Source organism: Protopterus annectens, chromosome 7.part1 (genome assembly GCF_019279795.1).
Source record: "Protopterus annectens isolate FY-2018-M chromosome 7.part1, PAN1.0, whole genome shotgun sequence".
Classification (NCBI taxonomy): domain Eukaryota; kingdom Metazoa; phylum Chordata; order Ceratodontiformes; family Protopteridae; genus Protopterus; species Protopterus annectens.
The window spans coordinates 95,049,722-95,066,790 of record NC_056740.1 but is presented as its reverse complement, the minus strand read 5'-3'; the positions used below and the strand labels follow the sequence as shown (position 1 = coordinate 95,066,790).

Sequence of the window (17,069 nt, the reverse complement as noted above, 5' to 3'; positions counted from 1 at the left end):
CACTTGCAAGGTATACTCTAAAAAAGGACTAGGATGGAGACATGGCTATGGTGCCTCAGTGGTGGAGTGAAATGCTGCATATATTTATTACCTACCACAGTAACCATGAGGGAGGGGCAGCAACAGGGTAGGTCAAAAAAGAAACCCCTGAGCAGATGTAAGTGACCAGACCACCAGTTTGCCCTTAAGTTGTACCCAAGCCCCAGCCCTATCAGAGGAGGGGTAGTTTGTGGCTGGTTGACCTAGTGATGGATGTGTGGCACTTGGTAAAGTGCCAAAAGAATATTTTAGAGGGGAGAAAAAACAGATAAAACACAAGTGAATCCACATACCATCATTAATACCAGCAAATAAAGGAATTATAGAAACTACAGCCATAGTTAACCATCTTCAGTATGTGGAGTATAACACTACACCACCTCCCATAATGTGGAACTAATGCTCAACAAGTTGGAACAAAGGTCAGAGCAACATGTTATTTCTATTTAATGTGGAACTAATACTCAATGAGTTGGATCAATGGTCAGAGCATAGTTAAAGTTTGTTAGTTATACTTAAAAGCATTTCTTCTGATGCCCAGTTTTCCTTTGCCTGCCATAACAGTCACTTGGTTGCAACATAATATGTTTCCTTTACATTGTTTCTAAGGCAAAAAAAAGTTATCTAGCAGTTATATGTTCTACTACATACCCAACTCAAGTTACAGAAGTCCAGGGCCCTTGGCAGGCAAGCCAGGCAACAACCATCTCAACTCATAACCCCCCCCCCTCCAAATACACACAAAAAATCAATTTCAGTCAGCATCAAACAATACAGCTAGGAGCAGACTAGTCTAGTGCTGGTTATCTATCTGAATTTTGGTACTTGAAATAAGCCTTGAGATTCTCTGAATGATCAGTGAATACTCAAAGACAATGTCACTGACTTTACAGAATGTCCTGATTTTGCCTTAAATATCTGGCAATATTTAAACTGATGAAATCTAATAGCATTAAATAATATGCAAAAAACATACAGAATATGTGTGCACATTACAAAAATATAATGTTATTAATATAATGGACATTTGTATCAGCAGCTAGAAGTCTAACTTAAAAAGGAACACTTATATTAATAACATTATATTTTTGTAATGTGCACACATATTCTGTATGTTTTTTATGTTTGTGATTGATATTTAAAGTTTTTTTACATGCTAAGTCAATTGTTTAATTGGGAGTAACCTGATTATGATGTCACTCATTGCATATTATTTAATGCTATTAGATTTCATCAGACTTGTATAACAGTTGTCTGAAGAAGGTGGGGAAGGTTTCCCTACCGAAAGCGCTCACTTTGTTTTTAATAAACGGCTATCTGTTCCAGTTTTTTAAACCATCGGCTATCTGGTTTACATTTGTTCAGCCTTAAGCCTGCCTTTCTTCGTTTGGGCTTATTTGATTGATTCAGTTTCGCTTGTGCTTTTTTCATTCACTTTGTGGCTTTTGCAAATTCATGGTCATGCCACAGACTGGTGTGATGGAAAGAAACAAGGGGAACTGTTGTTTTTTTACACTCCTAGGAAGGAAATGGGACACTTACATGAGTGCACGATATCACAGACTGGGCACATGTTTATAGGTGCCCCTTTGAAGTGCCAGCTCCGCAACTAGTAGGGGACCACTTATTAATGTAACCTAGCTAACGAGGAGAGTTCCCATTGTCCCTGAATGGAAATGATGAAGGCACAAACATCACACCTAGAGGGGTAGGAATGCATTTCATAAGTGGCCAACCCTTGATATATCTGAGACTCAGTGCACCAAGTTAGTAACCACACATTAAGTGTATACAACAGCTGTGCAAATACAGGGTATAAGGAGACCACAAATACCATTACTTATCTTTCTCATAGACACATCATCTGTGAAGGAACGGAACAGTGATTGTGGCAGTAGAGGTCTCCTTTTCATCTAGACCCTTGTTTAAGTGCACAACACAAGGGCTCACATGTAACATGGGTACTCAGATTTTCTTAGTTCTGTCTTGTACTGTGTATTTATAAACCATTCCAGACCAATATTACAGAGACATCTGTATAGGCTGGGTCAGGACAGTATGTCAATGTCGATAGCTGTGCAGGGTCTGATGATGATGATGATGATGATGACGATGATGATGATGATGATGATGATGACATGAGACATACATCAAGTAACTGCCAGATAAATCAAAGATATTGTCTCTCATTCCTGCCTGATGCTTCACCAGTTGTTCTGGTTGACAGTATGACCTTAGCTATAACCTCAAAGCAGAGGATCTGCAGCATATGTGCTCATTATAGCCATCAGGATAGATCCCCATGATGATAGCCCCAACCCTATTTTGCCCTGTCGCTTAGTGGCAGAGGAGCACTGCATCCAATGTGGGTATATGCATTGTATGGCAGTCTAATGGGGGATCTTGATGACATCGCATGTCACTGCCAGCCCCTGAGAACTGCCAGTGCTACATCTCAATTAGCAAATGTGCAGGAATAACTGAGCACAATCTACTGCTATCCATGTCAATATATCAGTATGAAGACAATTTGTATAGTGATTGGATTATGTAAGGACTTTATCCACCACAGTCAATGCTTTGGTGAGGGGACAGAGTCCAACAATGATGCCATGCTAGGTCTCACAAGGGCTATGGTGGCACACATCAGTATCCCATCTAACTCCATGTGATGTATGAAATGTAAGATCAACACTACCCTTTCCAGCAATGTTGTTATTGGTCTGTGGTATGTATGTTTAGGGGCTGGTCACTTTGGGAGGCCATTTTAGGCTATGCAGTCTGCACCAGTGTGTCTAGGAGTATCATACTTCACTAATCCACTGTGGGGGCATTGAGAACTGCCACATTCATAAGTTAGGATGCTTTTCCAGTAGACTCCATGTAAGTCCCATTCTTGCAGTAGCACAGCATCCCTGTTATGAGGGTATTTAGTTATGCCATAAAGAAACAAAAAACAGCATTGTGGTCCCAAATCACAGTCAACTAGTAGGTTCAGTTTAAACTCAAACTTGTATTGGCAGCCATGTGTCACTTTGTCCCTTAACCAATGTGTAAATAATGATGTGATACACTCAACCCTCATTGCTCTGTGGTATATGTGGAATGTCTGATGTGATTCAGCCATTAGAATTTGCCATGTTTCTTTTATGTGTGTATTTGTCAAGGTCCCAACAAGGCACCACTGACCTACGCTATTGCACACTATGCCTATCACTGTCTGGGATTGTTCACCAAGTGTCTGGCTCACTGTTATTACTGAATGATGTTGGTGAGTGAGTTGTGATAGGGGCTGCTCTAGCACTGTGAGAGGTTACTAGATGGATGCATTGACTACATGCATCCTAGTAAATATATCATGTAGCATGAAGTTTTTTATATGTATTACACTAACTGTGGCAGGGGTATACTGCTATCCCCAGGGGTGTACTGCTGTCCCCAGTTCCATACATATCTAGGCAGTGTATTCAGGCCTTCTGAAAGCTAAACATGCAGTCTGCATGTTTCCTGTTTGCTCATGGGCAATGTTATACTGCAGATCTGCCATATTGGTATAATTAAAGAAGGCTCCAGTGGGGTATCCTACATCACCTGACTCACAGAAGGAATACATAGAGGGTGAGAAATATGTTTACACTATCTTTAACTCTGTAAACGTCAGCATAATATAGAGCCTATGCTAACCAATTATATGTTCCTCTGAAATTTCACTATTCATGAAGCTCCAATATACATGACTTGCGTGCCAATACAACACCCCATTTGGCATGTACCTCTCAAGACATCTGAAACAACTGGAAAGGCCACAGTAATACCTCAATAAAAGAATCACAGGCCTAAAGCAGATGCCCTATGCTGACCGCTTTAAAAAACTCCAGCTATACTCTGTCACATATTGTCTACTCAGAGGTGATCTCTGCTTAACATACAAGGCCATGTCAAACCCAGAGCTGTTGGACATGCTACACTTTAAGAAATCCCAATCCCTCAGAGCCACACACTCCAGGGATCTAAACCTTGTCATCACAATAAACAAAATATGCTGGAGGGATAGGTTCCTGACCCAGAGACTCCCCATACGCTGGAATAGATTGCCCATACATGTCAAGCAGAGCACCTCTTTGGCCCTTTTCAAAAGGAACCTTGACGATTGGATGTGAGAAAGGAAATTCACCCCGGGGATCACGTCAGTCACCCTGCTAGACAGGTGTCCAGGGAAGTAAATAGTGTGGGAAGAAATAGCCAGGGAATTGTTATGGTTTGGCTTGTATAGGCCCTAGGGCTGAAAGCCTAGTACCACCCTATGAACCTATGAGCTGTGGGAATCGAGGGCACTACCACAGTCCAGTGCAGGTACATTGCACTGGTTATCCACTCCTGCGCATTAATCAATGCTGGGTAGTTGACAGAATGGTATACCTTTTCATTGCCATAATGCAGTGCATGGCCACAGCAGAGACTTTCTTACCAAATTTGTGCAATCTATAGTATTCAATACATGTGAAAGTTGGATGATGGCACTGAAGCCATGAATACCGGTGGCCATCTCCTCTTTTAAGTTGAGAAAACAGATTTGTTAATCTGCATTTTGAAGTAGTGCATTGAATAACTCACTGAATATTATGCATACTGACGATATGCTTGTGTCACCAGTTATCTCTGGAAGGTCCATGTAGGTAGCAAAGTAAATGTTATATGCACTTTTATTTTCGTTGATATAGAAGTTGACACATTCCTCCTGATTTAGTTTCTGGGTAATACATGTCAGCCAACACTTGTATAGTTTGTCTGTCCACTTAAAATGTTTTTTCAGCTGATGGTCAGTTACCTGGTGGCTTGGTCATATGCTGATGGTACCATTTTTGTTAATACTGCTTGCCATTACATCATAATACTAGGTTCAAGTTAGAAGCACTTACAGACAATTAGTGCTATTAATGAAGACTGATACTTCACTTAGAATCTGCTTATTGCTACTCAACAAGTTCTTGGGTGTTTTTTGCTTTTATAGTGACACACATTTCTATGTGCCTAAAGTAACTTATATTGATGAATTGTGACCTGCATTAAGAGGCACTCATTTGCATCTAATTCACTCATTAGGTCATGGACATTCATTTGCATGTCATTCTTTAGATAATTCCATATGCTTATTACTTTCCTTGCTGCTCAGTAGTACTACCTCATACAATAAATCACAACATGGCTGCTCATATCCACTTCATGTGCAATAGTGTACTGTATACTGTGCACATTAACTAGAATAGTGTCTAAAATTAAAAAATAACCAAAACCATGTAATCTTTGCACAAAAGAGCCACTCTGTGTCTTGTTGATTGGGAACTTTGGTAAATGACCCACACTTTGCATTCTACTGCTTGCTGAAGCTGTCTTATGTTTTTATGTAGCTGTTAAACTGATAAGTAAATTACTACATGATGGACCCTCCGCTGCTTCTTCCCATAACACAACAGAATGGCAAATGCAGTGCAGATAGCATTGTGAAGCAGCCAATTAACTATAATGTTTTTCAAGTTGTGGAGAGACAGAAGCACACATAGGGAAGTAAAAAAGCATGCAGAATTCGCACACATATCAACCAAGTCAGGACTTAACCCTGGACAATGGTGCTGTGAGGCAATAACCTTACCCTTAGAACCTGCAAAGCTATTGTGTAGGTTCATAGGTTAGTACTAGGCTAACTGCCCTTGCGAGCCATTTTAAACCCAGCCAATTATCCCTTGTGAGACTCAAGCCCTGCACCTTGCGTTTGTAAGGCAAACACCTTAGCCATTAGACCACCCTCCCACATTGACTGGGTACATTAACAAAACAATGCATAATACCATTGTATTAATGTCATTCAATGGCTGGCTATTAAGGAGAAAAGAGGCATACACATTCAATAACCATCTTCTTCATCCCTCGTATAAAAGCAGGACATGAAGAAAATACTATGCTCTTCATCATTACATATAGAGATCAATGTCATTTGCTGATGGAGGTTATTGAGATCTTGTGATTTGCATTTGCAGGGGGCTAACTTATAACATATATTTCTAAAGATGTGGTCTACACAGTCCCACCATAAATTCTGCAGTAACCCATCTGTCTTCCAGCTATAAGATTTCCTTACAAAATGTGTGCATTATATTACTAGAGTGGCTATTGCATGCTCCAAAGCTAGCATCTGGGTGGGTTTATCCCTTAGCCCACTGGAACAGTTGATTCCTACAACTGTCAGTGGTAAGGAAAGCCTATATAACTTCAGATGAGAAGTCTCCCAGTTCATATTTTGAAATGGGACTCCACTTCTTGGAAAACATGCAGAGGGACATTTTGTTTTCTAGACAAATGGAGTATTCTGTGAGGAATTTCACTAGAAGGCATTGTACCCTACATAAAAATAATATAGATAAATTTTGTCTGAGACCCTGTGAACAAACCTCTGGTTAGTGAGTGTAGAAACAGGGACTTTCATTTTTCCATCTGACTCTTTATTCCCTAAATTTGTTTCTCACTAGATGATAGTAAGTTGTTGGGCAGCTACGGTGGTGTAGCAGTTAACATTGCCAACTCAAAGCAAGAGATTATCAGCTGGGGTGCCTTCTGTGCTGAGTCTGCATGCCCTTCCTGTGGTCGTGTGGGTTTCCTCCAGGTGCTCCAATTTCATCCCACATCCCAAAGACATGCTGTAGGTGAATTGGACACTCTAAACTGGCTCTAGGTGTGAGTGTGTGCCTTCTTTGGAATGTAGGGGGCTGGACTGGCAATTTGATACCATAAAACTCCGCTGCCAGTCATTCTCCAGATTTTTGTACCACTGTGGCGACCCCTGACAGGAAAAGATGAAAGAATAAGAATTAAGGTGACAAGCTGTTTCTTGTAATCCATGTTTCCCTTAGCCTTCATTTGCTTATTGTGTGACTCTGAGCAAGTTACTTAATCAGACAGTCTTCTGGCACATTTAGGAAATTGGGTTGGGCTCTTCAAGGGTCTCCTGAACGAAGTTTCAAAACTACCTATGAAACAAAGTTGGTATATATATATATATATATATATATATATATATATATATATATATATATATTTTTTTTTTTTTTTTTTGGTTTTGGTAAGCAGACAGAGTTGTGTTAATGGCCATTGGAGTCTGGATTGTCTGTCTCTGCACATCTTAAAAACTGGGTGCTACTCTACTAGAGCACTTATTCTTCAGAGGAAACTGACTTTTCCTCTCAAGATTTTTAACAAAGAAAGCCTGCAAATTTTGCTGTGAGCCATAGGCTTGTTTTCTGCGTGGCACAAATCAGCGAAATGAAGAAACAAAGTGACATAATTTTTAGTAGTGAGATCTGCAGCATTTCAGAATACATTGCCTCTGTCTGCGGTACTAAATTGGCTCCATGAGCATTTTATCTGCTCAACCCAATGTCTCAAATTAAAGGTATGATTCAGCAAGACGGAGAGATGAAATAAGATTTTTTTTGGGATATATGTCATACAAGGAGACTTACATGAAAATACAAAGATTACACATTTATCATTCATAGAAATCAGGGCCCTATTGCTATTTGAGAAGCTGTCAGCAAATAATCAGAAGAGGGGATAATAGCGAGTAATGGTTAGTCAAATCAAATAACTCTTACCAGTCTGCAACTGCTTTTATGCAGAAGCATTTTGGCTCATAAGGTAGAAAAATGTAAGTATAACCTTTACTGATCTATAGCAAACAAATCATATGCATCCAAATCGATATACTTTGGAAAAAGCAAAATGTTTCTGAAGATGTTTTCATTCTGCAGGAAAAAAGAAAGAACATGAGGTGGTCGTTATATCCACGTATATAATTCCCATGTTTATACTAACAAGGGCAACAAAAGAAACATTCCAGGTGTCTGTTGCAGTAGGAGAACAGGTTGATTATGTAAGAATATGAAGGAGACCAATGGTCACTTGTGTGAAAGAGACAAATACAATTTCATACAAGCTGTGTCAAATATGGATTAGAGATGAACAGTTATGAAAGACAATATATGAAGCATGTGATGATCATATCTAAATTGTAATATGCATTATGTATAATCTTTTTGACTATTGCAAAAGATGTGAAACAGTCAGCCAAAATTCAACAAAATAGGGAATATAAATAATGCAATACAGATCCAGTAACCATATGGACGATAAGTGTATCAGCTAAGATGGAATGCAATAGACAGTGGATGTGTTTGAGTCAATGTGCACATGTTAAAGAGGAAAGTCATTTTTGTTTTTGTTTCTTTAACTGCTTTGGAAAGTAACATAAGATGTCACAGCATTTGCTTTTTATTTTTATTGTAGCCAAGAAGTGCAAAGCATGTTAGCATAATTAGATACTCATAACAAGTTTTTCATACAGGATAAATACAACTTATAAATAATAGGTAGATAGACAGATATTTCTATTTCATAATGTGAAAAGCAGGTAAAACAATAATATTACAAGTTGTAGTTGAGCTTTCATTAAAGCTACAGGTAGTATCATATTTTAGCACATATGAGGTTTCGAGAAAATATATATTTTTAACAAAAATAAGGAAAAATAACATTATCTCATTTTACCTAGATGTGCTAATTAGCCATTTTCCTAAAGTGTTAAGACTTTTCAAGCAAACAATATTCACCTTAATAGGTAAGTCACACTTTTTATAGCAAATACCTCACCAGTCACTTGCTGTGCTCCTGCCTTCCCCCAGGTTAATAGCAAATACCTCACCAGTCACTGGCTGCGCTCCTGCCTTTACTCAAGTTAATCCACTTCCCCACGCTTAGTTACCTTTATCACCAATCCATCTAACATCCCTTTTGTAAACTTTAATTTATATACTATCTACTGTTTTTTTTTTTCTCTTGTACAGTCCTACTGATTGTATTATTAATATTATATTTACTGCTACTGGGTTGTTCCTGCAACGATCTGATTGTATTATATTTACTGCTACTTCTTTGTGTTTGTACTACTGTGAAGTTTTCTCCTAGGTCTCCACTAGTTAAAGGTACCTTGATTTGAACTGTTTCTAGATGCTGTAAAATACTGTTTACTGTTACTGTGTTTTGTATATTGTCATATATTACTGTAGAGCTTTTCTCCCCGGGTCTCAGCTGAAAACTGGGCCTTGGTCCAGTCTGACATACCCAATCAACAAATGTAATAAATATATAAATAAATATAAATATGGCCTACCTGGTGGCAAGTAATCACAGTGTCCAGATGAACTCACTAAGATGTTGGTATGAAATGTGGCATCAAACTTCTCATCAGCACTGTGAAAAGAAATAACTGTGTACATGACAATGCCCATACTAGATAATATCAGACAGACATTTATGCACATAGCTACTACATGATTTTCTGACTTGCTGGTATCAGTGCAAATATTTATTGGTAATTCTACTTTGTGTAAATTACATAAATCACTCTGAATTTTCAGAATTTATGGAAGACAGTGCATTAAGGCATTTTCTCTCTTTCTGGCAAGAACAGTTAACAAAGTCTGGAGCAAATAGAAAATGAAATAACCAATGCTTTAGGGAATGTGATCCAAGGAAAGCATACAAATATATCCTTATCTTCATGCTATAAGAACATTTTCACAAAATAAACTCTCCTGCTATTGGTTATTCATGTAATTAAAAAGTGCAGTGCCATTGTGCCTTCACATATCATGTCAGAGTCTACGGAATAAAAATGTCTGATTAATAAAACTTTCCTCTTGCACTACTAGCTATACTGATGTGGGTGCAATAAAGTCTGAGAAACTCACCTAAAACTGCAGTATAAAAGAACTGCATGTCTTATCAGAATGCCATTTAACATGTATATATATCTTACTTCTGTCTTCTGTTGTAGAATGCGGCAGTATGCCATGGCTAGGTAAATATATTCTTGCGACACACAGAATAAAGGAGTGTTACAAGAAGAACTGTGGAACCTTTCTTGAAAATGTGTCACTAGGAAAGAAACTATAGTTTAAAGGGAGTAAGGCTGCCCTAAATGCATTGAAGTACATCCCAGCACTAGCCATCAGTCGTTAGTTCTGTCTTGAAATAAGTGCAGTTCCATGCAGTGTGCCATAATAAAGAAGATATACTGGGATCAGGTAGGATATCGACTACTCAGGACCCTAAACTGCATAAATGAGTATTATTACTAATGCGTGCTAACCCTAATGCTGACCTACACCCCTAAACCAAATCCTACATCTTACCTTCAAAAATCCTTTCTGTAACACTTCCACAACACAAGACATTCAGACACATACTGCATACATCACCACTCATACACAACAATACTTTTATCGCATTACCTATCCTTTACTTTAACTCTAACCCACAAAAACTTGCACAAATACTCTCCCATCCTCTAATGCCAAAACATTTGTTATATCGGAAAGTTTAATCATTAACATCCCACCACATGCATTATCACATAAGCACAAAACTAAATCCATCCACTTACCCCTTACCGTAAAACTAACTGCAAACACATGCACGCAGAATCCCACTTACTATTGAAACTTGCAGTGTATCTTAATATTTTAATATTAACATCCAAAACCCACAGCTGCCATCTGTATTCCATCTTCATCTTTTCAACATCTTCAGTGTTCCACCACATGTGATCACTCAGATGTGCATCGCACAAACAGAACACACACACTTCAATCAGTTGACCAGATGAGCATTAGAGAGAATAAATGTAACTTCTTTCTAAATATGTATATGCATATGCATGAGTGTTGCTGCATGTGTATGTGTGTATGTTTGTGTATTAAAGATATATACATGCACACATATATAAATAAGGTATGCCACTCTCTCTCTCTCTCTCCACACTACTGAATGCTCAAAGCATTCAACATACAATTTACTTTTACGGTTTTTGCACTAAAACCCTCCATAACAAAAGCCTCTGATTGATTAGTGGTACTGTTATGAAAAGAGCTTTTTAAGGTAAGGTGTAGGGCTACGTTTAAGGACAGGATCAGGGTTAGGACTGAGGTCAGGGTTAACATATATTACTAAGGTGGTACAAAGCAGCTTTGCCAGGTCTGTCTGTCAAACCTTCAGTAAACTCTTATATGTATAAACAGATACATCTGAAGTTGGACAAGGAACTGAATTATCTCAGGAAAAACTTACTGAGGAAAACTAAGAAACATCCAGTCTGCTATCTGAAAAGAAATAGAAGTGAGGTTGATATCAAGTATTCTGCCATAAAGTGCAAATACCTCACTATTAAGTGGGTGCTAGCCTTCCTATAAGATTTTAAAGAGCAAAGGAAGCATGTTGACAGCAAAGTTCCTACTGTCAAAGATATGTTTTTTTCCCATTAGTATAAATAAGAATATGGGGCAGAAAATGTATGCTTTTGAACTGTGATGCTGAACAAACATATTTTGAAAATCTCATGGAATGCAAGAAGTTCAGATCAGTAGGTAATAATAGTTCATAGGCTCATAGCTAAGTACTAGTCTAGCTGCTCATGAAGGCCATTTTAAGCCAATCCAATTTATTTTTTTGTGCTCGAATTAACCTATTACATTTAGTTACAGATATGCCTTACTAATCCCATGGTCAGTAATTATATATTACCCTTAATGAGAATAACTGGAATCATACCATAGCTAATCTGGTGTGACCCACTCATGGAATAAAGTATTTAGGAGTTGTGTCTGCCCAATGTAAGTACAGGGGGAAGTCCTGGAGTACATTTTCTGTTATCCTTCCATAGATTGAAGTTACTTTTGAACATGGACAGGGATGAACTTTGTTTTATATGGATGAGGTGTCTGTTCCAGAGCAGTGTTATCCTCCAGGAAGTACACCTGTCCTTCCAAAACATTCTGTTGATGCTGCAGAAGAGGTTTAGATCCCTAATTAAGGAAATAAATCCAGACTGTTTGCTGGAAACCCAATAGTAAAATTAAAACTCACGTACTTTTGCCACAAAATGTGAAGGTGGAGTTCAGTGGAGATAAAAAACATGAAACATAATGCTGTGAATGATCAAAGGGGAAGAAGAAGGGGATGACAGAGGCTAAACTGGATCAACAGCATTATTAAACCAATGAATGTAAACTAAAAGAAACAAGTTTGACAGACAGGCATGGTAACTAAAGTCTTTGAGGTCACAAAGAATCAGGCTCAACTAAATAACAAAACAACAGCAAATTCATTACAATATTACTTACTAGTACATATCTTCACCTACAAACTGACCAAGATTTCTTCCATGGTTTTACAAAGAGACATCAAAACCAAATTAAGCAGATGGTCATTGTCCCTGCATCCCTTCAGGTTTACTGTTAGTTAGTGGCCAGGTAAAAAGAATACAAATGCTGATGGGTTATCTTGGTCCCATCACCCATCCCAGTCAAGGCTGAAGCACTTGAAGCTCTATGGGTTTAACACTGCATTTGTGGTTTTGAAAATTAATATAAATGCTTGCTATGACTACTAAAACAGGATTTGTTTTGACTTGTTGGAGAAAAACATATTTTTAAGGGTGGTGCCAGATTGGGGAGCTGCACTGAACAGTGGAATAGCTAGCTACGCCCCTGCACATTTTCAAAACATTTGCTGTGATACTGTTAGAAAGAAGGCATGTACCCTATGCAGGCAGATACACTGACCTCTTGTGGTGAATTGGCAAAGCAAGGGCTGATGGGTTATTTTGGTCCCATAACCCAACCCAGTTAGGATAGAACTAGTGGTTCTCTGATGTAAAGTGTGTTTATTTTGGCATGGTGGCTGTTTCAGTTGTACAAAAGTTCGCATATACTATAAAGTCAGGTAGAAAAGGCTTGTAATAGTCAGGTTTACTGTGTATGAACTATGCAATATGCCTGTACCATGCAAACAAATGCAGTAGCATGGTTACAGTGGGGAGAGATGGGGAAAGTCATTATGTGTTGTTTTAAATGTAAGAAGCATCATACGGCAAAATATAATACCGTGTTTTGTAATAGTTCATTAATTATGTTGGAAGTAATACAAAGATTCTTTGCAAGGCCTTATAACTTAATTTATGTTCAGTCTTTTGTAGCTTAACTAATTACACATTGATTTATCTTTTTTTTTTTTATCTAATGAAAACCTTGCAAGATTAGATGATGATTACAACAGCCACTCTTATAATACAATAAATCCTGACCTGTTTGTGTTAGATGAGTCTGTAACTCCAACTGGTGAATCCTTTGTAGCTATATGTCAAGAATATTGAAAGGTTGCCTAGAGAGGTAAGACAAGCACCATCACCGTCTATTTTCAGATTTGACTTAGATTTTATAGTGGATCATTAGAAGTTCTAGATTAGGGTTTATTGATAAAAGCTCTTTGATGTCCTGCTCAAGGAGTGAAATCTGCACTATCCTCTTAAATTGTAGCAATGTATATTGCATTTATCCCATAACTACAGTATCTCAGAGAATTATTCTGATTCAAAGATACAGCCATCTCACAGTTAAGTAGCACAGTGTGGGTACATAGCTCCTTGTGGTAAGAGGTACAGGGGAAAAAAGGTCCCCTGCAAAAAGCATTTAACAGCTTATCAAAGATTTCAATTTCACTGTTTTGCTCATTTTTCATGCAATATGATTGATACTTCCGAGCTCTAAACACTATATTACTGCTCAGTTATCAAGCAGTCAGCTAGCCCACATGTTCCTGACCACTGCCTGCTTATGTAATGAGTTTCACTAATGGACAGACAAACATAAAATAAAATAAAAACTTATAGACTGGGCTTGTTTCCATTCAGCAGGTAAGCAGCCTAGTCTTAAATTCTTAAATGACATTTGTACAATAGATTTTAAAAGTGATGATGTGAGTAAGTTTCTTCAGAAGTTAAGGCCTTAGGCATGCATGTCCTGTAGTAATTCTATCTTACAATCACTATAAACATCCCTTTTTCATCATGGACTTCATTCTTTTCTCTTACTGTACCATTTCATGCGTTTATCCAACAACCTTTCATTATCAGCATTACGATGTACTTCAATGTCCTTCTGTCTTTCTTCAGTTATACATTTATTGTCCTTTTCTATAAAAGTTCACACAGTTACATTTATACCCTTTCTTCATTCCACTTTTTAAATATCTCTAAATATTTGCAGTTTCTAATACTGGTCAGGAATGGGTCATATTTCTGAGTCAGGATACTATTAAAGTTTATGATATTATTAGTGTTCCATTCTTTGATGGTTGCCAAGAATGGTCTTCTCAGACCCTGAAATGTATCCAGAATTGCTTCTTTATTAAGTTCATATGGAGCTATATGTATCAGTACCTATTTAAGTATGCTTAAAAATTATTTTCTGTATCAGGTGCCCTGTTCCTACTACTGTTGGAACTCTCTTCATATTTATTCCATATCTCCAAGTCTTTGGGATTTCTAAAACCATGATGGGAACAGAACCCATTCCTAAGTCAAAGTAAGATTAAATCTCATGAAAGTAGTATTGTTTTAATCGTTCATGTTAGTTCAAACTGCTCATTGCAGCACTCATGATGTGCCCAAAATTGACTCCTTCTGCAATTCATACAGACTTATATGTATAAGTAACATGTCTGAATACAACTTGTAAATTGTTTTTTATGAGACCCACTGCTCCTACTACAACTGGAACTATCTGGGTATCATTTTTCCACATTGCCCTCATCTCTGCCTGCAAAATCTAGTTTTTCATGACTTTGCGTCTCTTTGTACATAAGATACTGTAACCATAGCAATTTCCATGATTAATTCTATTTTTGTCTTTTCTTTTTTATGGACTACTATATCTGGTTTTCTCGCATCTATTTTTGAACAGTTAGTAGTAGGTTATCTCATGTGATATAAACTTCATCATTTTCTATAATGCTTTCTGTCTCATGTTTCCAGTGCTTCTCACCTATTTCAGTATTACAATGTTTGCACAACCTCCATTGCAGCAGTCTTGCCACATTATTATGCCTTTCAGTAAATGGTCTTTCTGCCATTAGTGTATCACACCCAGATGTGTATCTGTTTCCAATTCTGCTTTACAAAACCTGTATTTGTCTGTTTCTCTGACATGTTAAATGGACTTTGTAAACCAGCATGTAATTTAGTCCACTATCCTTGGCTGCCAGTAATAAACTTTCACCTTCTGGTTCAAATTCACCTTTCCTTAACCATTCCCGCATAACTCCTGATTGACACGAGGTTGTTCCTGGAGTTTTTTGTATTTGCAAGTATATTTATGCATTTTCCTTGTCTTGCCTTCACATCTGATCCATTACCTTATATTCTTTCTTTTGCCTTTTTGGCATATTCAGTGGCTGTCTGATTTTTTTTTATTTGCTGGAAGAAGCAATCAAATGAGATTTGATCACTTCTGCTGGTGTAAAACATGTTTGACATTCCAAACCAGTGATTATTTGCATGCTTCCCATAAGTCTATATATATATATATATATATATATATATATATATATATATATATATATGGGTCCCTATGAGTTGATCGACAACTCAAAACATCGACAGTGACTTCACCGACAAGTCAAATCACGGACATCGCAAAACACGGACGTTTACCAGGTAACGGATGTAAATTCGCTACTCATGCCTACCATGGTTGCATGACACTGCCACACTTACTAAACCATGGTAGGCATGAGTAGCGAATTTACATCCATTACCTTGTAAACGTCCGTGTTTTGCGATGTTGGTGATTTGACTTGTCGGTGAAGTCACTGTCGATGTTTTGAGTTGTCGATCAACTCATAGGGACCCATATATATATATATATATATATATATATATATATATATATAAACACAAAAAAGGACCAATGGTGCGCACAAAAAGACCAAGAAACAGTAGTAAACACCACCAACCGGGAATGAACACGAACAATGTAAATGCAAAATCCAGCCACAGTTTATTATCCACACTAACGCTTGTACAGATACAGCACGTTTTCGTCATCAACTTCATCAATAAAAGAAAAGCAACCACATCCATCTGTATTTATACCCTTCCTAATAACATCAATTAAAACAATTCAATCAACATTAAAAGCAACAAGATTAATAAAATCAGTTAATTCCACATATAATAAAAACCTATAAACCAAAATAGTTTTATAACTTCTTACATTTAATAAATATAATTTGAACACATTTAATACCCTCATCCTATTCAAAATTCTTCCAAAAACAAACAATTAATAAATATCATATAAGTAAAAATAATTAAAATTGATTTTGTATGTTGAACAGTGTATGTCTCCCTCAAATGGTGAAACTGAAAATAACATATAAATTAATTCATGGTTGTAACTTAATATATATAAAAAAACACTTAAAATGAATAAAATGGTACATTTTTAATTGGACTTCAAATAAATATTCTCTCTAACTCATACATATAGTAAATAACAGTTAAAGTTTAGCAGATCTAATTTTAAGCACTGGTGCTAAAGATACCATTTCATTGAGACCTGGGAATTTACTAGAATCCAACAACAGTTGCCAGTATAACTCTCTATATTCAACAAGTGTTTCCCACATACTACCCCTAGGACTCAATGCAACCACCTCCAAAATAAAAAAAATTGAAAACCAGATGTCCTACAGGTGGTAGTGTGCTTGTATAATGCGTTTCTCTCATTCTTTGTTCTAATTTCATATAAATGTTCGTAAATCCTCTGTTTTAACTTCCTTTCACTTTTCCCTATATAAAAGGATTCACATTCTTTACAAGTTGCAATATAAATAATCCCTTTGGTGTTGCAATTAGCATATGAGTTTAAAATTAATTTCCTTTTCCTAGCTTTTAAGTAAATAAAATCTCCCGTAGATAAAAATGTACAATAATTACAACACCCACACTTGTATAAACCCTTCTTTTCTTTCTTACTACTCTGTGTGTTAACTCTAACCAAACCCCTCTCTAAAATATTTTAATACTATTACCTTTTCTATATGTATAAATCAATTCTTTGTCAAAAATATACTTTAAGTCC

General features: G+C 37.1%; 1 protein-coding gene across 1 annotated transcript in view; it reads right to left on the bottom strand.

Moving 5' to 3' along the window:
- The window catches only part of CHRNA7 (cholinergic receptor nicotinic alpha 7 subunit), a 1,595,735-nt gene that overhangs the window by 553,199 nt on the left and 1,025,467 nt on the right, over nt 1–17,069 (bottom strand). Inside the window, exon 5 of the mRNA XM_044078574.1 lies at nt 9,260–9,339. Within this exon, the coding sequence (XP_043934509.1) occupies nt 9,260–9,339 (80 nt within the window). The remainder of the gene's footprint in view (nt 1–9,259; nt 9,340–17,069) is intronic.